The 25821-nt window shown below is 37.9% G+C and overlaps 1 protein-coding gene and 1 long non-coding RNA gene across 20 annotated transcripts in view; one reads left to right on the plus strand and one right to left on the minus strand.

The window, feature by feature from the left end:
* BCAR3 (BCAR3 adaptor protein, NSP family member) overlaps nt 1-25821 on the plus strand; it is an 86715-nt gene that overhangs the window by 53618 nt on the left and 7276 nt on the right. For 16 of the 18 annotated variants that reach the window (XM_046944753.1, XM_040705050.2, XM_040705041.2 and 13 more), the window contains 4 exons: nt 19958-20086; nt 21211-21653; nt 21991-22091; nt 23441-24078. In XM_046944753.1, coding sequence (XP_046800709.1) covers nt 19958-20086; nt 21211-21653; nt 21991-22091; nt 23441-24078 — 1311 coding nt within the window. Of the gene's footprint in view, nt 1-3814; nt 3891-9472; nt 9700-19957; nt 20087-21210; nt 21654-21990; nt 22092-23440; nt 24079-25821 lie in introns of those variants that run through there. The other 2 variants (XM_046944754.1, XM_004936594.5) reach the window with 2 other exon arrangements.
* LOC107053964 lies at nt 636-16259 on the minus strand. Of its 2 annotated transcripts, none has more exons than XR_001467797.4 (4): nt 11641-16259; nt 10451-10559; nt 8156-8269; nt 636-7769 (listed from the first exon to the last, which is right to left on the minus strand). It is a non-coding gene; the product is annotated as an uncharacterized LOC107053964 (long non-coding RNA). The 2 variants fall into 2 exon arrangements; XR_001467796.4 differs by having other exon boundaries at nt 636-7773.

The raw sequence follows: 25821 nt of genomic DNA on the forward strand, positions 1-25821 counted from the left end.
GCCTTGTTGCCCTTCTCTGGGTATGCTCCATGTCTTCAGTGTCTTGTAGTGAGGAGCCCAAAACTGAACACAGTGACTGAGGTGTGGCCTCACCAGAGCTGAGTACAGGGGGACAATCATCTCCCTGCTCCTGTTGGCAACACTACTTCTGATACAAGCCAGGATGTCATTGTCCTTCATGGCATCCTGGCTTGTGTGAGTTGCATATGTGGTTAAAATTCAGCAGCTCTTAAATAGTTAATTCCCCTAAAATCATTATGATAATCTTGTCCCCATTTACTTGGACTTAATGAAAGCTCGTTTCATTTGATAGAATAGTTATCCATAATTAGTGATGGATCTTACACCCGAGCTTCAGTAATTAGCAATGTTGAGACTTGTTTGGCTAGCAGGCTACTCTGTAGGAAGATGATTGAGTCAGCAATTCTGTAGTCTTTTGAGTGCAAAGCGATGAATAAAATTTAAGCTGATATTTTCAGTAAATACGTAGGAGCTGTGATTCTACTGCTGCTCAAGATGATGCATTTTTCAGTCTGCTGTCCTAGTGTGTGTATTGTGGAAGGGAGAGTCTCAGATTAGCCTGTAACTGTTCGGAGCTTTTCTCCCAGTCACCCATTCTTGCATGACCTGATCAGCTTTTAAGATCTGGTGGTCTCGATTTTTATTTTTTTTTTTTCCCCTTTCTTTTTTTCTTAAGTATACCGAGAGTAGAGGGTTTTTTTTAATTTGTGTATGATAATCCTCATATGAATTCATTCAAGTGGATAATGGCTTTCTAATTAATCTGGCCTTTATTGGAAAGTCTTTTAGCAGTAGCTGTTGCATTTCCCTTCCCTGATGCTGAAATAGAGTTTACGTTATTTTGCATGTGAAATAGTTTTCATAATGTTCACTAGGCTTCAATAAATCTAAAATGTTGATACTTTCAACACCACGTATTCTCTATAATTATATGCTAAGGATCAGTCTTATATCTACCCTCTTGTTACAAATTTGACCCTCTTACTGTCTGTATTCTAGTTCTTGAATATTATCACTCATTAACTGTTAAATAATGTCTGTTGTGGAGTCACCAAAAGCTACTACATGCACTGAGATCGCAGTCAAGCTTTGAGGTGAAAACTGTCTATAAAAGTACATTGCTCTAATTTGCAAAATATTAATATCTAATATTAATATCTATCCAAAATATTAATATCTATGGCCCTCAAATGCTGACAGTTATAGATTGCTATCAATTATATTCTTAATTCAAAATGATGACATCATTAAAGGAAATAATAGTGAATGATAATGTTTATTTACTTTTCAAATAAAGGAGAATAAAAGGGTGGTCATTTTCTAGTCCTCCTTGGTTTGTGGTTCATTTTTAGTGCAGATGTGTAATTTTATTAGATGTTGTGACTGTTGAAGTGAGAGATCATTTCTGGAAGAAGCAGTGCTTTCGTGTGTAATACTGCACCCAATCCCTTACGCTGCCTTATTTGACAAAAAAAAAAAAAAAAACCTATCCCATTTCCCAAAAAAGTGCTATCTATGTCTCAGAAAGAAAGGTGCTGAATGGCAGTATTGCTGCACGTAGTTTGTCCCACCTCCCTTGCAGTGTACATTTAATATATTCTTAAGAGCAACCCCATGCATGATGAAAAGGATTTTTGAAGATTTGAGTTGAAAGTGCATAGAAGTTAATCTAATTGTAAATTGAGTTTGATTTTTCTTTCCAATTTCTGTACAAACACTGCATCAGTTAAGACAAGGAGAAGAAGTAGGTGTCTTGCTGTGTGTATGAGGGCATCTGCTGGAATTCTTATAGCTTACAGCAGACTTATATATACATACATAAATAGGTGTGTGTGTGTGTATAAATATATATATAAAAGCTGTGAGTGCAACACAATTTTATTCATGTGAGATACTTAAACTCTTAATGGAATAGAGACCTCACTGCAGTTTACCATCCTTTGTGTTGATCTTCTCCTAACAGTTGCTGAGCTGTGGTTTTGTGTGGAATATTTCTTTTTCATTCTGAGTCTTCATTAATATGCTGTGGGAACTAAGCTTTAAAAACAATGATTATTGATGTGTTTGGATCCTTTTTCTAATCTGTAGGTGGACTAAGAGCAAAGGCTTATTGGTATGTGAAACTGTTTATATTAAACTCATATATGGTGACACGTTACTGAAGTTGATTTTCAAACTTATACAAATACATAAACAGCAAGAGAGAGTGTGTACATAGCTTGTAGGAGTCAAATTATTAATAAACATTTCGGGTATTCTTAGTGATGAAGCACCTGGAGGTGAAGTGTCTAATCAGGGTAAGAGTAGTGTATTGCGTGTGGCTGTACTTCTTATCTCTTTTTGGAAACATACTGTTTGGATACAAATCTGCCTGCAGAGAGGGAAGAAGAAGGAGCATTGGAAGTATATTTCAGTTGTGATATCATCTACAAATTTATACTCTCAAAGGAGCAAAATTTGCTGATTGAGGGTTTTATGCATCAAGTGCTGTTAGAAACTAAGCACATACATAAATGAGGGAATAGAATTTTAGTGACTGTGTTGAATACTCTGAGATCATTTGCCTCCTTGTCCTCAAGTCTTTCAGTTAGTAAAGTCTTTCAGTGTGTGAGTTGACATGAGCTTACTGCATTTGCTTCCTCAATTTCATGAAAGTGTATCATGCAGAAATGTGGGGGAAAACAGCCCTTTTCAAACTCATACATGCTGCTAAAGGCTATGAAAAACTGAGCTCCAGCAGAACCCTGTGACTTTTGGGTTTAATTTTCGAGTGTTATGCATACAAAATCTTTCTTTTTATAAAAGGCAAGTATTTTAGGGTATCCGGGAGTTCTGATTAATGGTTCATTTTGAGGTTCTTCCAGTTACCTTGGTGAAGTAAAAGAATTTTTTCATCTTTGAGTTATAGCTGAAATTGGAGTAGATCTCAGACAAACACTTTACTTTGATTGGAGTGGGCAGGCTTTCAAATGCAGAAATCTGCAGTTAGTAACTGTATTAGTGGGTCATTTTTATGTGCAAGAGATCTTCTGTACAGTGTTCAGCAAAATTGAAGTTAGACTAATGACAGGTAAATCAACATGAAAGGAAAGAAAATATGAGCCAGAAGTTGTGAATGGACTCCTAACAAAAAATTAAAAAAAAAAAAAAAAGGAAACATGCCTTTACACGTCTTTATTTTATCCAGTACAAGGAATAAATTGAAAGAAAGACGGATGAGACCTTACAAAATAGGTTAATGCTTATACACAAAGTGGCAGACAGTAGATGGAGCTCAAGCATACGTAGACTAGTTTGGATCAATAGTAGCGCCTGGTAGCTTCTTAATAAATGTCTATAAGAAAAACTATGCCTATTGCCAGATGTCTGTGAGGTTTGGGTGTTTTAGTTATAAAAGAGCAGATTTTTTAAGGTACTTAGATGTCCTAAAGTTCACATTAGGACCCAGCAGGAAGCTCTTAAGAAGGCTGGACACCTGTTTTTGCAGTTTCCGATCTATATTTTTAGACGACTCCAATTACCAAAGGTTTATTTGAACATTAAGTAAATGGTATCTCTGTTTTCTTGCTGTTCCTGTACAATAACTGCAGAGTATTTCCTGACTTTTCCTCACGGAACTGCTACGGAGAGAAGGAAGGAGTTTGGCTGACCTCTCCCATACCGCACCCCTGCAATGCAAACAAGTGTAATGACAGCTACAGCTGTGTCTTTTGATTTATGATCAGGAACTGCACCAACAAGAGCTTGCAGGAAGTGAGATTAGTATATGAAGGAGTCGGTTCTAGTAAGAAACGACACAGGAATGGTATGACATGAGCTAGGTAGTGGGACACTGCGCCCACTGACAGTTCAGTCAAGGACAGACAAAAGTAAGTAGCATTTTCAACGTTGTCATCCCCTTTCCTCCATGTATTTTACACTTTAAAAACTGTTCAGCTGTGAACAGTAGGTCAGTACCAGTATTTGGAGGCATCCCCCGCAGAACTTTGGTTAGAGGTGCTAGGCCTTGTCCTAAGGACTGAGTACTGGCACTTAAGTGGTAGTGGGTGTTGTGACAATGCTGTTTCTGTGGACAAATAATTTATCAATTGTCATCCTCTGTTTTCTGGCTTTTTCTCACATCAGAGCCACAAATTAGCTATAGAGAAAAGACATACATATAAAAAGAATAATGTTCCATACTTAAAATTTAAATGCTTTGATTCTTTTTCTTTCAATTTTTTTTACTTTATTACAACCTGACAGGTGCCATTTCATGGCAATAGATGGTCACAACCCAGGTTAGACTGTGCATATGCGCTGTGCGATGAAGAGGTTCTGTACCTTCTATGGTGTTATTAGTCTAGCAGCACGCTCTGGATTGGGTGGGTGCTATATCAGATTTAGGCTGCTGACCCTTGTACAGTACACCATGTCTTCTATGGTTTATGGTTAGCTTTCTGGGTGTATTGTTTACTTTCATTTAGTGGAAAGAAAGCTACTGTAGCATCACATGTGTTCCTTTGAATATTGTTAAGCTGATTTAAATGCTTAGATGACTTGTTGATGTAGTACCAAATAATAGTTACAAGTCACCAATCCCCTCATGAGCCTTGGTCTGAAATTAGTACTTTGTAATGTGAAGTTGATAATCGTACATCCTTGTGTGAATTATAAGCACTCCCATGAACTGGTGCTGTTTGGTTCAAAATAGCTTCTTTTAGCTCTGCAGACTTTGATAACTTCAGACTGCTTGTGAGTTTTCAGAAGTTTCTATCTTTACAGAGTTCAGTTGGCTGATTTGAGCCATTACATCCTTGAAGCCAAAGAAATCTCTGCTACTGTTTTTTGTTTTGTTTTTGTAATGAGAGAAAAAGAAACGCACAACCCCAAGATAAATGATTCCAACATTCTGTCTTGAAAGAAAGACAGAAAGATTAAAGCAGCCTAGAAGGATTTCCTCAGAACAGATTCACACTATTAGCGTGAATGCTTCAAGCTTCTGCATATGCCCTGTGCTGTGATTGGAGCTGGAAGAAGTTCAGGTGTGTCAGAACAGTCCCAATCTGTGGTGCTGAATAATTGTAATTTAAGCCAGATCATGAAACACTTAAAGTAATTGTAGAGGCTTTGTAATAATACAGATCAGACTAGCAGATACACCTCAATTTATCATCCTGATGGATTATTAGGAAGTTGATTTGAAACATTTATATGATCAAATGTCCTTAATTTCGTAAGTTTAAGAGCTATGAGCTTAGAAATCTTTTCTAAGTAAACTTAACTATCAAAAGTACTCTAGCCAGCCACCCTTCAAAAGAAATGAAGGCCTTATCAGATATGTTAAAATGCTTGCCAAGAATCCTTGAAAACAAAGAGGAATATGGTTGATGTCTTGATGTTGGAGAACATTAGAATCACATTGATAGCTTGGCTTTTCAGAAATATCAAATACTATTTTTCTGCTGTATATGAAACAGTTTATTTCTTCTACAGAGTGTGAGAACTCAAAGTACCAGTGAAAGTTGCAGGACAGAAGAGTGAAAATGGCTAAACTGTCCTTTGCTCCTCTGAGTCAGTATTTCCTAGCTATGAATGTAGTGTAATTTGGAGCAGCATGAGGGGTGTTCTTAGTCATGCTGGCTGAAAGCAGCTCCATGATAGCCATCAGAGCAAGAATTATCATACCATCACCCAGAGGTTTCTTGTGTACTCTGTGATTTCTTCCGCTAGTCTTGATTTTCATATTACTGTATTACAGTGTCATACAAAGGTTCGGTTCTGACTCTGGTTCCTAAGAATGCATCATTTGTTCTTTGAACTGTAGGTGCAGAACATATGTTAACCTTAAATTAAAAAATAAAATAAAATCTTGTTACATTAAAAAAAAAATAGGTGCACTATCTAAATATCCAAATAAAGCACTCTTTTTCCTGTCAACAATACTGCTGATTTAAAAAAAAAAAAAGTCAGCAGCTGCTCTATGAAATTGTACAGTATTATTTTTAAGGGTAAATGTTATTGTTTCTCTCATTCTGACAACATACATAGTTTTTGATTCTTATTCCATTGCAGACAGGAAATGGAGAACTGACAATTATGATCTGTAATTTATGCAGTACTGTTCATGTTGAGCTGTGGTTTTAAAACTTTCTTTGTTTCTGGTGCTTAATAATAAGCCTTTCAAATGAAAAATAGGTATGTGCGTGTTAAGCTAAATATACTTTTTCCAATTGAGCTATGCAATGAAGTAATGAGATTCTGCCTACAGTCAAGGGTGTTTGGTGACGATGCCATCATTCAGTCTCTATGCTGTCGGTATGAGAAAGACTAGAGGAGGAATCCAGCTCCTGTTGAAAATGTTTGGGAAGATGATTCATAAGCAAAAAACTTAATTCTATACCTCCCTTGTATTTTCACACATTGCTTCAGGTGAAGTAGCCATGTCAGGAATTGTATCATTCAAACTAGACCATTTAAACTATACCAGGAAGTTTCCCTGGGTAAATGAGTCATACACAATGCTGCCAAACTAGCAGGTCTCAGTAAGACACGAATGTACGTGTGAAGTTACTGAGGCCTGGGGAAATACATGTGCATTAGCAAATGAACCACAGCAACAGCTGATTGGATTTGTAGTCTAGAGCTTGGTAAGGGAGGAAAGCACAAGCACATAAAGGGTGCTGCATCCTCCCTATTGTCACAAACACTATATTGTGCTCTTACAGGGATTTGGATGTTTTGTTTTTTTCCTTTCAGTGAAGTGCTTAATGCTGAATTTTGTTAGATCTGCTGCTCCAGCCCTCAATTCTTGGGAAAGTCTTATGACTGAGAACCTTTGTCTAAATTCCAGTGTATGTTTATTCTTTGCTTGGTCATAAAATATTTTGTCCCTCTCCCCTTCTGCCTTAAAGAGCTTTTTTCCTTTTCTAAACTTATTTCTGATGCTTTTTGGAATTAGCGTCGCACTTGATTTTGCATTGCTAAACCAGTTTCTTTCTGTTGCCAAAATAGCTTAATCAGCCTTTCTTGTCACCTGGTATAGTTTTGAGTTCCTGTGATGGTAGTTTCTGTTCATGATATACCAAATGAAACCTTAGTGTACTGTGCTGTTTTCTTTGCTCAGTGCTGCTGCTTAGCTTATGTGCAAAGTCCCATTGCTTGATTCAAACACTGAGGACATTCACCTCATTCAGTTGTTCAGTGTGGGAAGGAGGTACTCTATTATTAAGTAGGAAGTATTGCTTCGCAAGTATTATCTGAGGACATCTGTAAACATTTAATAAATACATCCTCCTAATTATGGAATATATTGCTGACATAAAAGGACAAGTAACTCTTCCTTTTAAACAGTCCTTGGAGCTAACTCATAATTTGAGATCTGAATTATCTGTAACTTCTTAGTGCCATCCAAGCTAAAAATCTCTTCAAAGTTTCTCATTTTAATGTGTTAGGTGCTTCTTTGCAGTCCTCAATCCAGTGCATTTTGTTTTCTTTCACCAAGTCTCTTAGGCTGCTATGGAGGTGAGGTCTTGTCTCTAACCACTGTTATGTTTAAGCAAGGTATTTGCCCTTTATAGCATTAGTTCTTGAGAAGGCATTGAAGCGCACAGGACAGATGCTTTGTTGATCAGTGGTTTACCACTCAGTGAGCTATCCACTGACTGCATAATGTGGGGATCTGTTAACTCCTTCCTGTCTCCTTGTTGTGGGGAGTTTCTGTTCTTGGAGCTTTTCACCCCTCTTCTCCTTTCTTCTGTTAGTAGAAGCTACCTTTCAAAACAAGAAAACATCATTCTCCTAGCACATTTCATGGCAAAGTGTTTCTTTTGGGATTAAAATACAAACTACCTTGACAGCAGAGTCTGGAAAACTTATCTCTTTCTGGGATGAAGTCACATCAGAATAAGTGTGCTTAACACCATTATTAAAGCAGAAGAGCTAGAGTAAGTGCAAAATTGTGAGAATCAGTGCTGTACTGATTTAACTTCTCTGATTTCTCCTGCCATCTCACTCTGCTCTGTGCAGTTCTGAGGCAAGTTTTCATGAATCAGTAGTTAATTTTGATGGAAATGAAACTTGTTAAACTTCCTGAAATTAAGCAGTGCAGAGAGGTGTTCTTGTAAACATGAACAGTCATTCTTGGTTTACTGACCTCTTTTCTCTAATAACACGTTCTGTCAATGAATTCCACAAGCTTCTTATGCATTTGGGTGAAATTTGTTTCTTCAAGGATATGCAAGGAAGATCCAGCATCTTTTTTCATGTTCTAAGGGCAGTGGAAAAAGTAGAGTACGAAATTTTTTTAGCTACTTAAAATACTCTGAATGAGTTGTCTTCAGACAACAGGTCATACGTTAAATTTTAACAAGAGAACTAAAACTTTTTGCAGCTTTAGAAGAGTTCCCCGGATTATGCTTAAGTAAATTACAAACTATAGAGTCTACGCAACCTGCCTAGTAGTAAGAAATATAAGACACAGATGAAGAATTTAGTTTTCATCTGGTTCAGGAGTCTGCTGGATAAGCAGATAATGTAGAAATGTGCTGATCTCATTCTCTAGACAATTTGTGATGTAGTTGCATCCTTAGAGTATGATCCTGTGGTGTATAAATTAAACTGGAATGCAGAATGTAGGCAGGAAGATTAAAAGCATGGCATAGAAGAATCTGTTAGGCAGGTTTTAGCTCTTTTTTTTTCAATCTCTCTGTGCTGTGGAGCAGCAGATAAAATATTCTAGTTGTCACAGTCTTGATGGCAACATCTGTGTGCAACTGTGGCATCCAAGAAAATAGAATCACAGCCATAAAAATGTAACTTGTTTGCTGTAAATTTTTACTTTGTCAAACCAGAGGTTTTTAAATTGCATCTTTCCTTTCTCTTGCAACTTGCATTATTCCATGGGACTATAATCAAGGTAGGGCTATCTAGTGATAGTTTAAATGCTGATAGTACCTTTCTTACACCCCTAACACTGGCCATGCTGGCAGTGTTGGCTTTGTAGCTTTTTTTTTTTTCCTTCAAGGACTGATCACCGGAAGCTTCCTAATTAAAAATCAAGAGATTCATAATTTCCCTTTTATACATAAGCTCTAAAGATGTAAATCTTATTCACATGTGATAAGCAACTATCATCAAGTACTGATTTTCATCTTTGGTTTTATCTTCTATATGTTGGAAGATATTATTGATGATGCAGATAGAAAATGCTGTGTAACTGGGCTGAAGCAACTGTTTAATCTCTTATCAGTGCAGGGAGACAGTCAGGTACTTTATCTCATCAGGAGAAGTTTGTCTTGAGCTGGTGGCTTATGTGCAGCCCTGATTCTGGGGATACCAAATAGAGGAGCTAGGATTTCACTGGTGAGTGGAGCAGATCACATGAGGATTCTGGCATACTCTATATGGCATACTGGAAGCAAGGATGCCAACGTTTGCTGCAGTGATAGTATCAGCTTCAGCTGTGGAAAGTGTCCTTGTCTGATATGTGAGCAGAGGGGTGTGTCAGCTCCAGCAGGCACAGTGGTCATACTGAAGAGCTTGTTAAATCTCTGAAATCCGTAGTAGTGACCATTCATCTTCAGTCTTGAGGACGTACAAACAGACGAACTGAACATGCCGAAGGATTATAATGTTTTTCAAATGCTGATTGCAGCACTTTGCTGCTTTTATCACCGTAAGTCTATTATCAGAGTCAAGGTAGGTGTCCTTTTTCAATAATAGCAAGAAAATAAAATGTTAGTTGGTAATGCTCTTGGTTTCTGCTCAGAAGGGTTTGTTTTTATATGATGGATGGATACAGTGTGTTTCTGTTCTAAAGAAAATCTTTAGAACACACCAGCATCTCAGGGAGAAAGCAGCTTTCAGGTGTATGAGTCTTAAGCTGCTTGTCTTCGTGTTTAAGCAAGTTTAAAAAAAAACGCATGCCACTGTTTTTGGACTTGTTGAGAAGAATTTAGTGAAGTTTCAAGCTTTCGGAATGTATATCAAACCACTTGGTTCTCTAACTTTTTCACTTGCTTAATGAAAGTATAGACAATTTTGCATAGAAACTCAGTCCTTGAAAACACATTAGACAATTTAGTACTCAACTTGTATTTTGAAATTTTTAAATTACAAAGCTCAGAAAATGTGTCCTATTTGCAAAGAACAAGCCTTCATAAACATTTAGAGCCATACTTTTAGAAGGGGTAATTGAACTGTAATTGAGTAAGTTATCCAATCACTTTTGGGGATCTATGAACAGCATCTAAACTTTAAAATCTTTCTATTTAAGATTTATGCTTAAATTGTTCTTTGAATATCTATTGTCAGCTATATAATTCACTGCCTTAATGTGTACTGCTTTTCTGGCACACGTGCAACAAGGATGTGAAGGTTGCTATCTCGTAGCCTGTAGACTTTCATATTTGGATGCAGGAGCTTAAATTTGGGAGCAACCATTGCTCACCTTTCTTGTCCCTAATGGTTCAGCCTTTTGAATTCTGAAAGTGGGTTGTGGGCCTCAGTCTTCTGGGCATGCTGGAGAAGTGACTCTGATCAGACTGTTCTCTTTCTGACTGTGACAAATGTCAGAAGTTACCATCAGAATGGAGAGTTAAAGATACTCTCCTGTTACTGTAATCTTGATCTTCATTAGAATTTTAAACATAAGGCTTAACATTCTATTATTCTAAAACCTGAAAAGTGGACTTTATTGTTGGATGTCAGAGCAGTTATAAAACTGTTGTTCTTGACCATGCGTGCTCTTTGTTTAACTTGGCATGAATTCCTAATACCTAAAATAACAGTGATGTCGTCATAGCAACTTTCCATTTGGTCTAATCCATACAGTCTCTGGAGAAACTGAAACATTAATAGTGTTTGCTGTATGGAGGGAAAAAATAAAACCTTTTATGTAGAAAAAAATTACAGCTGGGTTCTTTCAAAAATAAGATTCTATTTAAAGAGATTTGCAGCATTTAAAATAGATTTGAATGCATTTGTTCCATCATGCAGATTTAGCATTAGTTGAATCCAATGAGCTGCTATTTTAAGAAGTTCTGACAGTCGGGAACTGGGGTGCATTTGTTTCAGAGAAAATGGCTGTAGGTATAGAAACAGCTGATTGTGAAAGCAAGTAATGTCTGCACCGGGAGGCCAAATGTTGTACATTCCCATTAGGTGGCAAAGTACCTAGGACCGTATGAACAACTTGGTCTAAGTCGTCATCTTACTTAATTTGTAGAAACATAATACTTCAAGCAAAATCAGTCTGTGTAATTAGATGGGATTAATTCTTAGTTTTAATAGGAAATAATCATGCATTTAAATACCAAATTGATCCATAAATAAAGATGTTGACGTCAACCGCTACCTCTGAATTCAATTCCTCCCACCCCCCTATGTCAAGAAAAATTCAGTGTATTATCTAACTTAATTGAAAGCGATATGTATCTGATCTCAAGGGAGCCTCATGCTGTCTCAAAACACAGGAAGGTTCAGCGCTTGAGGACTTGCTTTTTGCTGTACTTACTTTTAGCATGTTAAATTGGGATCTCAAGAGCAGAAGTTTGCTTTGTTTTCTGTATGATAATAGAAAATACAAAGAGAAGATCTGAACTTGGATCAATCTATTCTTCAATCATGATCTGTCAGTACCTTTTAAAATCCCATTTGGTTCTAATAGCTGTTTGGAGTACAGGTCATCTGCATTTGAGGAAAAGGCACAGGGTTTTTGTTGGTGAATAAGAACTGTGAAGAGAGAATGATGAATTGTGACTTCATTGTTCTTTCATTTTTGCCTTTTTTTGGGAGTTAAGAATTAAGAATAAATCAGTGGTAAAATAGTGTTTTTAAAAGTGAAGGAAGTTGTTTGTTTGTTTGTTTCAGTTTTAGCTGGTATAGTCATAATGACTGGAAAGACAGACCTTGACATTCAAGTATTTTCATTCTGAATTCTTGACTATGATTCACCCTCAGCTGAAGCTGTGCTAAAGGGGAAAGCCACTCAATTTATCAGGGCTGCCAAGTTTTAAAACTTCCAACATGCTGATTTATCTCACTACTGCGTAATGTACTAATGCTATGAATGTGGCATGGATCAGAAGCCTTTTATAAGCAGCTACTTATTTCAAGTACCATCTCCTATCTTGGGTGAAATGCAAACACTTTTTATACATAGTAGATCTTAATTAATGTTTCTTCAGTATGTGATTATCTAAATCGGTTTCACTGGCATCCTTGGGCTTCATGTATCCGCTTTCAGCTTGTATGTGGAGGCAGTTGAACTTGATAACATGAGTTTACAAGTTGTATGGATCTGCCTGTTGACATTAGATTTTTTGATGTTGAAGGGGGCCAAATGGAAAAGATCAACTTACCAAAATCGTGTGAAATTTTGTGTAGCTCCCTGGACTTTGATACTTTGCTGTCTTGATGCAGAGTTTGACTTTTTAAGTCTTACATTGTCATTTTGTTCAAATCCCCATGTTAATTTTACACAATTGATCTTTTTTTTTTTTTTAACTGCAGTATGCTTTCTTTCATGTGTGTGTGGATAGTATAAAGTCTACCGTTGCTCTATAAGGGATTCCTGTTCACTGCTGTGGGGACATTCACCAGCGGATTGCATCTGACTTCTTGTTAATATGTTTGTTTAGTTTTTCTCAGATTAAAACAGAAAAGGTAACCAACTTATAAAATTCTTCAGATTTGGTAGTCAAAATCCCTGGGGCTGCTGAGTGAGGAGATTAGGATTTGACTAACTGTAAACTTGGGATTTCTCAGGAGCCATATTCTAGAAATGAAGCTGTCCTCCTAGCTCTGAATGTGGACACCTAGAAAATTAAGGAATTCTTGTCTGTGTGGTATTTTTTCCATTGCCTTCTGCTGACATTGGACTGAAATTAAAATCCTTTTTTATTTCTTCTCTTTCAAACACATATCTCACTTATTAAATAAAAATGGCTACTGTGTGTAGATGTCAGGCTAGTTAGGTTTTTCGTTAGGGCAATCTGAAGACTTACTCTAAATGAAATTAATTTGTTTTTTAAAGAGCCATTGCAGTCATGATGGAACTTGTCACAGTGACTTGTTTTCTTTTCTTTGATAACTTCAAAAGTTGTCATCTTGTATCTAAACAAGCACAGAGAAATCTTGAGGTTTCAAAGCTGCCGTTCTCCTTCTCTGGCATGTTCTGGGCATAACAAAAGTTCAATGACTATGTTCTATGTCTCAGACAACCCATTAAGTCACTATAATGTAAAAATAAAATCCTGCAGAAGCTGGCAGTCATTTATGCAAGGAGACTTCAACTTTTCATTTTGCACCTCTCATTATTTAACGTAGTGTTTGTTGTTATAGCCCTGCATGAACTTTGTGCACTCAGGAAGGTTAGAGAAAACTGACCTAAGGAAGAATGTTTCCCAGTTGTTCAAAATGTTCAACCTAATCAGAAAATGGTTTCCTGCGTTTAAAAGCTACTTTTTTTTTTTTTTTTTTTCCCCTGTTGGTACTATTATTTGAGAAATAGCTTTATCTGTGCTATCATGACCCTTTACAAGCTCTTGTAGAAAAGAATTATTGGCCAAAGAAAAACATGGACCAACACAAGTGTTTTTAAGTGAAGACTGAGAGTCTGGTTCTGCATGAGTGTTCTTTTAAATGCCTAGCGTACTCATTATAAACAAAATTAAAACATAAATACGTATTACTGTATATTTTAATATACTTATGTTCATATTGCCAGACAGGCAGTCTGATCAAGATTGCAGGAGTCCATGGATAGAGACTTAAGGAGTCTGTATAGCAGTGGTGTAGATTTTAATTCAGAACTGGACTTGGACATGTTCATTTTTTGTGTGATCAAGTTGATTAAGGTGTGCTCTCCAGTGGTTTGGAAATAGTAGAATTTCATTAATTTTTCTTTCTCAATTTTCTTCTAGTCTTACCCTTCTTAATATTACGAAGGAAGAAGGTTGTAGTTCAAATTTCATGTGCACTTAAACAAAAGTAGTGGGCCTCCAGCAATGGAGAAAAGATTGGGGAGAAAGCGTTGATAGATCTGTTTTAGATAGGTAGGGTACACATATTCAAAGTTTATGAAAGGTGCAAGCTTGCTTTATTTCCTGAATCAAATCACACAGTTGTTTTCACAGACCTATCTCCATCCCAGCTGCCCCTCCCCCCCCATTTCTTTTTTCCCCCTTCGAATCTTCAAAGCAACAAAAAATCAGGTGGTTCTGAGACTGCCTGGTGGGCTAATTTCAGCTGGCAGAACTCTGCAAATCACCAGGAAATGATTGAGTTTGGATGAAAATGCAGCTACCTTTAGTCAGGTACCTGTAACAGTCCCCGGCTGCACTTTAAGTACGTAAAAATAATTTTTTTGCCAGCAGGATACAAGGAGAGATTATGTGAAATTCTTCATTATCAGAAATGAAGGAGATGATGGAGCCTGACAAATTATGGACCACTTTAAAATTGCATCTAAAAAGTAGAAGTCCCTCCCTTCATAATTTAAACTATTTAAAAATAAAAATAATAAAAACAACACTTGATTACATTGGAGGAGAAATTAAGATTATTGCTATCTGTATAAGTAGTCCTCTAATTTGATTTTGCTTATGTATGTCAGTTTGGGATAGAAATTGAGGTAAGCCAAGAAAGCTAGGATGCATGAGAGAGAGCTTCGGGGATGTATGTAGAAACCCATGGGATTCTTCTCTCAGCTATTTTGATTGTCCATTGGTATGTGTACTTCACTGGAGCTGATGCAGATTATGAACTGCAGAAGGAATCCAGTGCGAGTAGCAAACAACTAACTATGGGACTCTTATTTTAATCGCCAAACTCAGTAGACTGTTCAGCACAATTAAAAATTATTCTAATCCAGTGTGATTAATTCAGCTAGAATGATTGAAGTGAGCTTGATATAGTAAGTTTCCTTTGGAGAGTGCTGTAGTCTCAAATGAAAATAACATCTCAGATGCGTGAACAGCACATTATTGTGAGAAGTGTCCATTAAAATGTGTTCACAAGTTCGTTAGGAACGGCACGGAGTGGCAAGTCAAGTCCTTTTTAAATTTACATGCAACAAGTTTATATTTTGGCAATTGGTTTGACTTCCTTAAACTTTGTTATGTCCCCGTGTTCAGTACACTAGGCTAATGTTTGCCTGAAAAATGTGAAATGTTATGTAATACAAGAGTAGCTTGTTAAACTAAAAGCAGGCTTTACTTACAGGTGTAATGGCCTTGAAGCAGAAGTCTTTTGTGAAATGTAATCCACTGGTGTGGTGTGGCATTAACTAAAAACACTAAAATAACTGTTCTGACTAGGTTTTTTTGTTGTTGTTTTTTTTCCCCTTACTCCAAACTTTTGGCACTCTGAGTTTTCCTTCAGGTACGTAGGTAGGATTTTGAGGGCTTTTGGTTGAGGTTGACAATGCATTGAGAGGTAGATCTGTATTTTTTTCTTATAGAGACCTGTTTAAAAAAAAGAAAAAAGAAAAAAAGTCATCCTTAAAATAGCACCAAGACTGAAAACAATGCAATTAAAATGTGAACAAAAGGTTTTGGAAAGCACATCTTCCAGGGAGCTCTTTGTGGGTCAATGAAAGCATCTGTATTTGGAAAGACCTGCTGACTTAATTTGTTTATATACTCCAAAGATTTCTCTCAGAGTTTTTACTATTTGGAAATTGTAATGTATCTGAACTGGAGGCTTTTCCATTTTGCTTCAGATGTGTTTTGTTGCAGAACATACTGAAGTATTTAATTTTGCCCCAGATTTTTTGTTTGTTTGTTTATTTCTTTTTACCATCCACTTCACTCTCCAGCTGTACATACAAATTCACTTTTCTTGTAATTGGGCAGGGGCCAATAAGGCAAATACACAAACTGAGGACGTACTGCTAAATGCAAGTTTATCACTTTGAAGTTGGTGCAAATTTACAGCATACCGTTTGCTGTCCATTGATAGAGAAATGAGGCTGAAGAATCTGTGTCATGCTGCATGGGATAAGTCATCTTTTTAAATGAGAGTCCATTGAAATAGCTAATTGTGCTGTTCCTAGCTGACTCTCTTCCTTGATTATGGACTAACATGGTTGTGTATGTTGCACCTGGGCTGATTTTTGAGCCCTTTCTTGTATGATGTGAAGTTCATTGTGTGCAGAGATTCTTGCAGGATCAGAGGACTTTGAAATAGCGTTTAGAATAGAAAGGCATGGCCCAGTATGACTGCGGGCAGTTTGTCATTCACACTTTCTCTTCAGTGCACTCAGGTTATATAAGAAATGTCTTAGCCAACAAAAAACTGTCCCGGAAGGCATGCTAGTACTGAACTTGCTTACCTAGGCATGTTGTCCCCTGCATATTGTAGGATATGTGCTTAGCCACAGGAGATCTTCCACTGAGTTCAGAGTTGCATAAGGGTTATTTCAGCATGTTTGCTTCACCTAGGGAGATGGCTGACCTCTGGCAAGCAGGTATGTTCAGTGTGGTAAACCACAGTGGAGTGGATTTTTAAGAGATCGATGACTGTGAATGTTAACAATTTAGTTGGTTTGGATTCCTTAAATGTTTTTCTGTCCTGTTGCTAGATGTAATTCAAGTGCAAAATGTCTCATTACATTTGAGTAGTGAAATGTCCTTTTAACCATTAGAAGAAGTTCTAGGTTTGTCTGCTGTTTTTGAAATTAGCGTGCAAGTGTAACTTGGATTAACCTGTTAGTTTTGTTTGTTTTTTAAGGTAATTTATGTCAGCAGTGTGGATGAAATTAGTTGATATGTGAAGATCTGCAGCTCTTTCTGTTGACTAAGAATCTAGTTCTCCTAAGCAAATGGTTATTGCATTTGTATGCTGTAGTCTGTTCCATTTACAATAGCTTTGCCTACCACTGAGACAAAGTGAGATGATTTTAGAATTAATAACAATTTGCTATAGCGGTCTGGTTTTCTTTTAAATATCTCTAGTCTAGTTACTTGGTAAAAAATATATTTCAGAAATGTTTTTGTGATGTGTACAGTTCACCTAAAAGTAGTAGTCTTTTTCAGAATGTCAACAAAATACACAGCTATGAATATAAGAGATGTGTATACCATTGCAACTGAATCCTGTTTAGATCAGAGAGGGGACTTTGAAAGCTCTCTAAGCCACTTCCCGGTGCAGTCATGGGAAACGTGGTGGCTTGGGTGCTCTTGAAAACTGTACTCTCCATTTGTGTGCCCTACGTTTGCCTCCTCAGCTTATGTGATTGTTATAATACTATTTATAACTTTGCCAAATGTGGCAGTGAAATAATTAGCTGTTAATTTTGGAATCAGTGCTGGTCAGCTTTAAATGCACAGGCAGCTATTTGAGTTGGGAAATCAAAGGTGACAAGCATGTCTCACAGGTCATTTCAGCTGTTTTAACCTGACAGCTCAGTGAGTCTTGGAGTGGAGGGGAATTGTTGACCTTACTTGACTACATGTTGATACTTGGATTCACTGTTAGACTTGAGACCTCACCACAGCCTCTTATGTGACTTTCTGCGTTCTGTGCCTTCATCTATTCATATTGGGCATGTTTTTATGTAAAAGTCCATGCAGAGAAGATGGCCTTTGTGGTGTGGATTGTTCCTGTACAGTTTTTCTTCTGAAAAGACTTATGAAGAATTGGTGAAAGGCCTTGACTGTATAAGAGTGTAAAGGGTTGAAAATGCTTGTCAAATTTGAACCACGTTTGTATAGATAAATATAACTCGGTTGCAGTTCAAAGAAGCAAAACTGATGAGAAATGATCCTTTACCAGGATGTTCTTGTCTCTTTTCTTCATCTTTAAGCAACCACTCTCACTTGTGCTCATCTTAATAAATAAATAAAGCCATAATTTTCTCTGAGAAGAGCAGAGGGAAATAGAGAATATATCTCAGAGTTTCTCAGGCCTCTCAGCATGTTTAAATAAGTCTTGGCAGCAGGTTGCCTCTTCTGGCATTATTCCCCCTGAAATCTGCTGTCTAGTAAACTGCTGTAATTCATTCTACTTGAAATTGCAGGGAGGATTGCTGATTGCTGAGAAGTGCTAAATGTGTGCCACCTGCTCCCTCAGTTAGGTGCTGTGAATATTTAAAGATGAAAATACTATAGAAAGCAGTGCTCATGAAAACAACAGGCCTGGTGTGTGACCAACAGCTTTCTCAGTTATTTTTAAAAGAATACACGCATTGCATATTTACATCAGTGTGTCAGAGAAGGGAACCTTTAAACTTCGGCTCATATCCGGAGCCAAAGAAAAAAGAAAGTAATGCCATGAGGAATATGCTTCATTTTAATCTACTTCACTGCTGGAGGCCTGTGTTGCTCTCTCTCTTTAAAGTTATTATTATTATTATTATTATTACTTTCCTTCAAGGGGGAGTGTACTCTGATTCTTTGATCAAATAGCAGCAGGTTACCTGCTGGTTTGAGCCTTTTACCTGGTTTGAGTCTTTTTCTGCTGAGTATTTTAGGCTTTTGAAGCTCCCAGCGTGCCATGGTAGTCAAGATGGCAAATGTTTTTGGGGGTGCATTAAACAGCATGGCCAAGAGGTGATTCTCCAGCTCTATTTAGCATTGATGTGGCCCCAGCTTGAACATTTTATGTAGTTCTGGGCTCTATCACGTAGAAAGGCACTAGAGTGCATCTAGCTGATAAAAGGGCTGGAAGGCGTGTCCTGTGAGGAGAAGCTGCGGTTGTCTGGTCTGGAAGAAAGGAGCCTGAGAGGCAACCTCATTTCTCTGTGCAACTTCATGAGAAGGGAGGTGCAGGGCTCTGCTCCCTGGGAACAAACAGTGGCATACAAGGGAACAGCACGGAGCTGCACAAGGGGAGGTTCAGACTGGACACTGGGAAGCAGTTCTTTACCGTAAGAGTGGTCAGGTACTGGAAAAGGCTTCCTAGAGAGGTGGTTGGTGCTCTGATCCTGGCAGCAATTGAGGCATTTGGATAATGCCCTCAATAACGTGCTTTAAGTTTTGGTTAGCCCTGAAGTGGTCAGGCAGTTGGGCTTGAACATCACCTTTGAACAGCCTTTACAGCCAACCTTTATAATTCTCACCAGCAACATTAAAGATGGCCTGGCGTCCATCTTTAGGACTGTAAGAAATGTAAGAAAGTCCAAAGAAATTCCCTCTGCTAAACGCTTACAAAAGAGTACTTGAAATGTTGCTAGAGAAAATGCTGCACCTTGTGTTATTATTATAACACTACTAATAGCTCACAGGAAGGACTAACAAGTCCTGATGGGATTGTTCCAGCATGGAAACTGTCCTCCAAGAAGAAATTATAGATGTTTTCCAGAAACATCTTACAGTAATTGTTTCTTGATGTTGAAAGCATCTCATGCTTTCTGGGCTAAGGGGCAACAAGAGTGCTTTCCCTCAAGAAGGAAGAAAACCAGATGTACAGATTTAATGACCCTTAGAATTAAGCCCTTTAAGGATAGAAGTGTAATTTGGTAAAGTCAGTTTATGTTTAGTGCAACAGGAATATTGAGTATGGAATGTTGTTAATTGGATGGGCGAAAGGGATTAAATAAAACCCCGACAACTACAACAACATCACAGGAACACCCAGAGAATCTGAATTTAAAATGGAACGTTAAAGAGGGGGGAGAATATTGGAGCAAGGTATGTGGGTCCAGCTCCACTTCATGGGGTAGTTAGAATTTTTACTAGGAAGAGGAAGTAAGAGAAGTGTTTTTGCAGGTGTAGTATGCTTGGTTTGGTGGAAAGAAAGAACACCTCTGTATTCTGTGCAATGTATAGCAATAATATGTTCACTCAATGCTGGGTTTTTCAAAATACAAGAAGATATGGAAGCCAGGTCAGCCTGCTCAAAGCAGCACCTGCATTCCAGTGGTTAGTGCAGATCATGTGATGGAAGTTATTACCCAGGTAAAATGTTAATGACTAAACTTGGCACAGTTGAAGCTTTTAATCTTTTATTGCAGTTTTCTAAGGAGCGGCAAGTTATGGACAACAGCCCAGAAAAACTGAAGAAAGAGTTAGAGGAAGAGCTGCAGCTAAGCAGTGAAGATCTGCGTAGCCATGCCTGGTACCACGGACGTATTCCTCGGCAGGTATGTTATTCCTTATCTTTTTGTTGCCAACAGTGTACTGAGCTTTCATAGGCAAAAATGCACTGAAGTATTACACATGCTTCTAATATCTTCATTAATTTAGCAGAAACATAAGACTTTTTACTGTGAAAGTTACATTTATCACAGCTTGGTGCAAAATGAAGTTAAGAAAGGATTCAGGGAAGACCCTGGTGGAAATTATAAGTATTTCAGGATTTTTTTTTCACTGAATAAAGGCAGAAATTGAGTTTAAACTTTCTATCAGAACCGTATCTGCACATATTGCTCACACAATGCTTTGATTCACTATACTGAGCTGAAATTTAAATGTTCTTTGCTTTCTTTCTTGTGCTTTGATTTCTGGGGAAGAAAAAAGCCCGAAGTCTCAGTAACTTTACTCTGGTCGTTAGGACTGTAGTTAGAAATGCGTTAAAACAGCCGTTCTATTGTAGCTCAGCTTCCAGGAGCGCCTGGAGCTCCCCCTGCGGGCTTCCCCTCTGTGCACCCGGTTCTCAGTGGAGCCACCAGCTGCCTGCTGCCCCATCAATGAGAGCAGACATAGCTGCCACGTTTGTGACTTCATGTTCATAGTTTATGACATGGAAAGCACTAATTTAATACAGCAAAACAGGACTTTTCTGACTCCTTCCTAGTTTTATGCAGTACTCACGAAGAACAAAAAATGAAAGCTTCTGTCACGCCAGGTAATACTGAAAGCACAATTTCTGGGGTCCTGTAGTAATGATTTCTAAATGTTTGTGTGATTGTATATTCAGATGCTTTAAACTGTAAAATAGAGTCATTGATTTTCTTTCATGTTTTGCTTTCTAGTAGCAAACTAGAAGAAATTTCTTCATGCAAAATTGTATACATTCTTCTGGCTGCTGGGTGTTTTCCAAGAAGCCCCTCCAGATCTTTGCTGTGGGATGACCTCATAATTTTACAATTGGAGACAGAATTTTTCTACCATGCTCTGTGCTTTGCTTTATATTTTCTGACTTTGTCTGTCCTGTCAGGGTAGCCAAATTAAGTCCTATGTTTAAGAGTATTTTGTTGTTTGGTGGTATTTGAATATTTGCTCCCTGATTCTAAAAGAATTTTTTGTGTAATCTTTTTCCTTACAGGTAGCAGAAGACCTAGTTCAGAGGGATGGAGATTTTCTGATCAGGGATTCTCTTTCCTGTCCTGGGAACTTCGTTCTTACCTGTCAGTGGAAGAATACCTCTCAGCATTTTAAAATCAACAGAACAATTCTAAGATTAAGCGAAGCCTACTGCCGTGTTCAGTATCAGTTTGAACTTGAAAGTTTTGACAGTATCCCTGGCTTAGTTAGATACTATGTTGGGAATCGCACACCAATATCAAAACAGAGTGGAGCAATTATTTTTCAGCCTATCAACAGGACTGTGCCTCTCAGGTGTCTAGAAGAAAAGTATGGCGTAATTCCAGACCGACAGAAAGAGCAAAGTATCCCTGAAGGAAAAACTGAAGCTGCAAAAAGACTGAGTCTTGGTATATCCAGCATGCAGTCCCAGGAGCAGAGCGTACCTAGGGGAAATCTTTTGAGGTACTTTAATTTCACTGTCCTTGAAGGGTGAAATGAGGTAGCTCCATCAGCTCTGCTGTGGGTGTGGGGTAGCAGATACTAATTGCAGTGTCCAGATCAGTGTTATATTATGAACTCTCAATATTCAGATGCGCTCCTAAGTGTTGGAAGTTCACATGTATTATAACTCATTTCATTGCTCTTGTGCTGGCATATGAAGTATCTTTTAATCATACGAGCTGCCTGAGTAGAAAGCTAATGATCCTTGCCCTAGTTACAATATGTTCTCTCAGCTGGGTATGTGTGTTAAGATTGTAGAGTATATTTATGTTTTTGCTTGGGTTTTTGTCTACCCTAGAAACAAAGAAAAAAGCGGTAGCCAGCCAGCTAGTTTGGATCACGTTCTGGACAAGAGATTCCCTCTTAAGACTCACCAGTCGGAGAGCTATCTGCTGATAGGTATGTTTTGTGATTAAACATTTCACACATAGAAGTAGTGAGTGCCTAAGTTATCTGTTATGCTTCAGACAAAAGTGAGACTGCTCAGTGTTCTGAATACTGTATATACAGTTACCACTATATAAGCTGAATTAATATACTGCTTGCACTTTAAGTACAGTCATTGGAATAGGTTCTTTAGTTCCCAGTGATGCATCTGTTGTTATCTGGGCAAATTCAGGTGCTCATCTTCCAAAGCTGCCAGTTGTTTTGAATACGATAACTTAAAATTTATACTGCTCATTGTGGGAAGACTACTCGAGACAAAAAATATACTAAGCACCTGTATGGTGAGACTGCATTTTGATAGAAAGAATGTGCTTCTGTGTTTAACAGTGGGGTGGACAGAGACAATTAGAAAACAAGTTTCTGTCCATCTGTAATTAAATTGATTATCTTATTCCAACCTATGGCTGAAAATCTTCACTTTGGTACTGTGAAACTTTAATCTGGTATAAATCTGAAAAGTACTGCTGTGCATTTTGTCCTCTGAGCAGGTTCTGACATCATAGCACTTACGAGTGGTGATGGGCTGCGATTAGTGTGTTTTGTTGACTCGTACATGAATTGAGAGTCAACTGGAAATGAGCAGTAAAAACACTATGCTTGTAGGTAGCAGAAAATGCACTGGGAACTGCAGATAAGGAATGTCTGACAAAGGTTTAAGTCCCATTTTGGATATTGAGTTTTGCATATGCAATGAATATGGGATGAGGCATAAATATTCAACACAGAAATGTATGGATGCATTTCTCCAGCTCTTCAAACCAGCTACTATTCAGCAAAAAAAAGTTAGGATCCCTGAAATTCATTCCTTCCATACCTTACTATGTGCTCAGGCTTGACTTTGGAAAGCTTTTCTTTCATCTCGAACTTATCATTCTCAGAAATGACTCATCTGTTATGTGGTGTGGCTGGAAGTTTCTGTTTTTGTAGCATAGATCAGGTTACAAAGAAACCTCCTATTCCAAGCCATGGAGACTATCCAGCTCTGACATTACAGCCTACGTATGCAGCCGGGACTGGAGTTGTTGTCAGCATTCCCACAGAATAACACAGTGCAGCTGTTCTGTCTACTTGGGATTTTGGGAGGTTCAGCAGTTGAACTGAATTTGTTGGGTAGCTCATTCTTCAAAATTTAACTTCATATACATTTAATCAGTGAATAATTTGCATGTTCTGACAATAATATCCTCAGGAAATAGTATTAAGAAAAGACCCTGGGATACAGGCACCAGGAATTGTGTGTTTTGGCCTTCTAAATTAACATACCAACAAAATAGAAATTTTTACTTTTTGTTCTCCTGCAGGTTCAAGACATTCATCTCGATTACCTGAAGCAGATGCTGACTCCTGCCCAAGCTCTCCTGCATTTAGAACAGGCAGTGAACCTTCTTTAAGCCCCACAGTTGTTCAGAAAGTCACTTATGATTCACAAGTAGGAGAAGCTCTCAGAGGATCAGACAGCCAGCTCTATCCAAAGCCTCCACCTAAACCCAGCAAAGCAACCCTGCTGAAGACCACAGATTCTCCTATGGCTTCCCATAGCTCAGAAGGGCACTACTGTGAGCTAAGCCTTGTCAGAGATTCTGCAGCAACAGAACACCTATGCCAGAAAAACAGCTACGTGGAGCATCTGACGCAAAAGGAGAGGGGAAGGCAATGTTTCAGGAACTCTGAAACAAGTTATTTGATCCTGGATGATGACCATACAGTGAACTCTGCAGGTCCTTTAGATGTCTCAACTGAGACAGCTGAAGAAAACAATGTGTTTTCTGCACCTCTTTTTGAGACTTCATCTAGTTTTAAACCAAATGATTTTGAATCCAAACTACTTCCTTCTGAAAACAAGCCTTTGGAAACATCAATGCTAAGAAAAATTAAGGAGCTTTTCACCAAGAATAACCCAAAGGTTATTGCACAGCATATTCTTAGAATGGACTGCAAGGTAAAAAAAAACAAAACAAAACAAAAAAAAAAAACAAACAAAAAAAAACAAAAAAAAACACACACACACATATATATATACACACACACATATATATAGATATATATATATATACACACACATATATATATATATATATATGTATATATATGTATATATATTCCACTATATATTGTGCAAACATAGTTATTTTTTTCAAAGATTAGATTTGAAAAACAGGTAGATTTGCAGCTAGCACATTAAATGTACTGACTCACTTGCAGGAATTTTCGGGTGACTTTTTTTTTTCCTCTCCTATTTGAAGAACAAGAATGTCCCAGATCCCTTTGAACTAAACATGTCTCCCCTCAGCCTTGGCTTCAGACTCAAATTCTCAGTGTTCCATACATCTCTTTAATCTCCTATCCATTGCTGTGTGTTCTCTGATTCTTGCTTAGTGGTGGCTGCTGCTAAGTGAAGTTTCATGGAGACATGGTGACTAAGAAAAACTTGGTGTAGGGGCAAGTATTTTAACTCAGAGCAAGACAGCAGCTCTCTAGGATACTTTCCTGGGGAGGTGTGTTTTGAAGCATTCTTCCACTGATAGCCTCTTTATTTTAAATCCTGTGAACTCGGGAGTGGGGCCAAGGAGACTAAATAGCTGGTAGTGTGGGAACGCGTACAATTAGTTAAGGAGGGGCTGGAGTCTTAATTATGCAGATTTTTGTATATTGGAGCAGGAACAGTAGCTAGTAGCATGCACAGAGAAGTCTGTATTGTTGTCTTCATCTTGTGGAGTTGAGAGCCAGTGACGGTCATTCATGGATAACTTGTTGGTTACTATTAAACTGGTAAAAACTGTTACGATACAATGAGACTGGCATGCCATCTGGGCCAGAATACATGCTTTTTACTGCAATCTGTGTTAAGGCTGAAGACCATAGGCCTTCTTGTGGCATCAGAAGTTTTCCTCTTAAATAACAATATCTGCAGTTCTATAGAAACTTTCATTTGTAGAAGCACCACCTCTTCATTAAGTGGTGGAGTGAGTCACAACCACTTGCATGTTGGAGAGGAATCTTTGTGAAGTAATTGTGATCTGCATGTATGCAGGGCCTTTGTATCACTCTTGCTTCTCCAGAAGTGAAAAAAGTTTCTCTGTGGTACTTGATATTGCACCAGTGATGCTTGATGCACGGCAGATTGTTTTTCTTTTCATAACCAAAAAAGACTGCTGATATGTGTATTAGAGGCAGATTGGTTTGTAAACATGTCAATGTATAGGCCTTAATCTAGCAGATAACCTCACATTATATTAATTTGGTTGTGCTTGTAATTGTTGCTAATTTTAACCATTAGCTAATAGTGTGTGCTTAAAAACTAGGGGCAAATCAGTGAGGGTGTCAGTTTTCGCATACTGATTTGATTAGGCACTCAACACTGCGTCCTCCCCAAAGTCCTTTTACTGGTTAATCCTTATGAGAACCCTGTAGTGTAATCTAAAACATTCTGAGCAATGTTCTCCTTTTAGAAAGAAGGAAAGCTAAGCAAATGCAATCTTTGAGGCCAAAGAGCAGTGCCATGTTGATAAGGTCAAGGAAGCACATTTCTTGGAGCTTGCATATGGATCTCCTTCTGGAAGTGGAGGACATGGTTTGACAAAGTATTTTGGTCACACCTTTTATGTTTTCTTATTATGGTATCATTGTGCAGAAAGTTTTTTTGTGTGTGTGAGACAGTGGCTGTGCAGGAGTTGAGTTGTTC

The sequence above is a fragment of the Gallus gallus genome, chromosome 8 (assembly GCF_016699485.2).
Source record: "Gallus gallus isolate bGalGal1 chromosome 8, bGalGal1.mat.broiler.GRCg7b, whole genome shotgun sequence".
Lineage (NCBI taxonomy): Eukaryota > Metazoa > Chordata > Aves > Galliformes > Phasianidae > Gallus > Gallus gallus.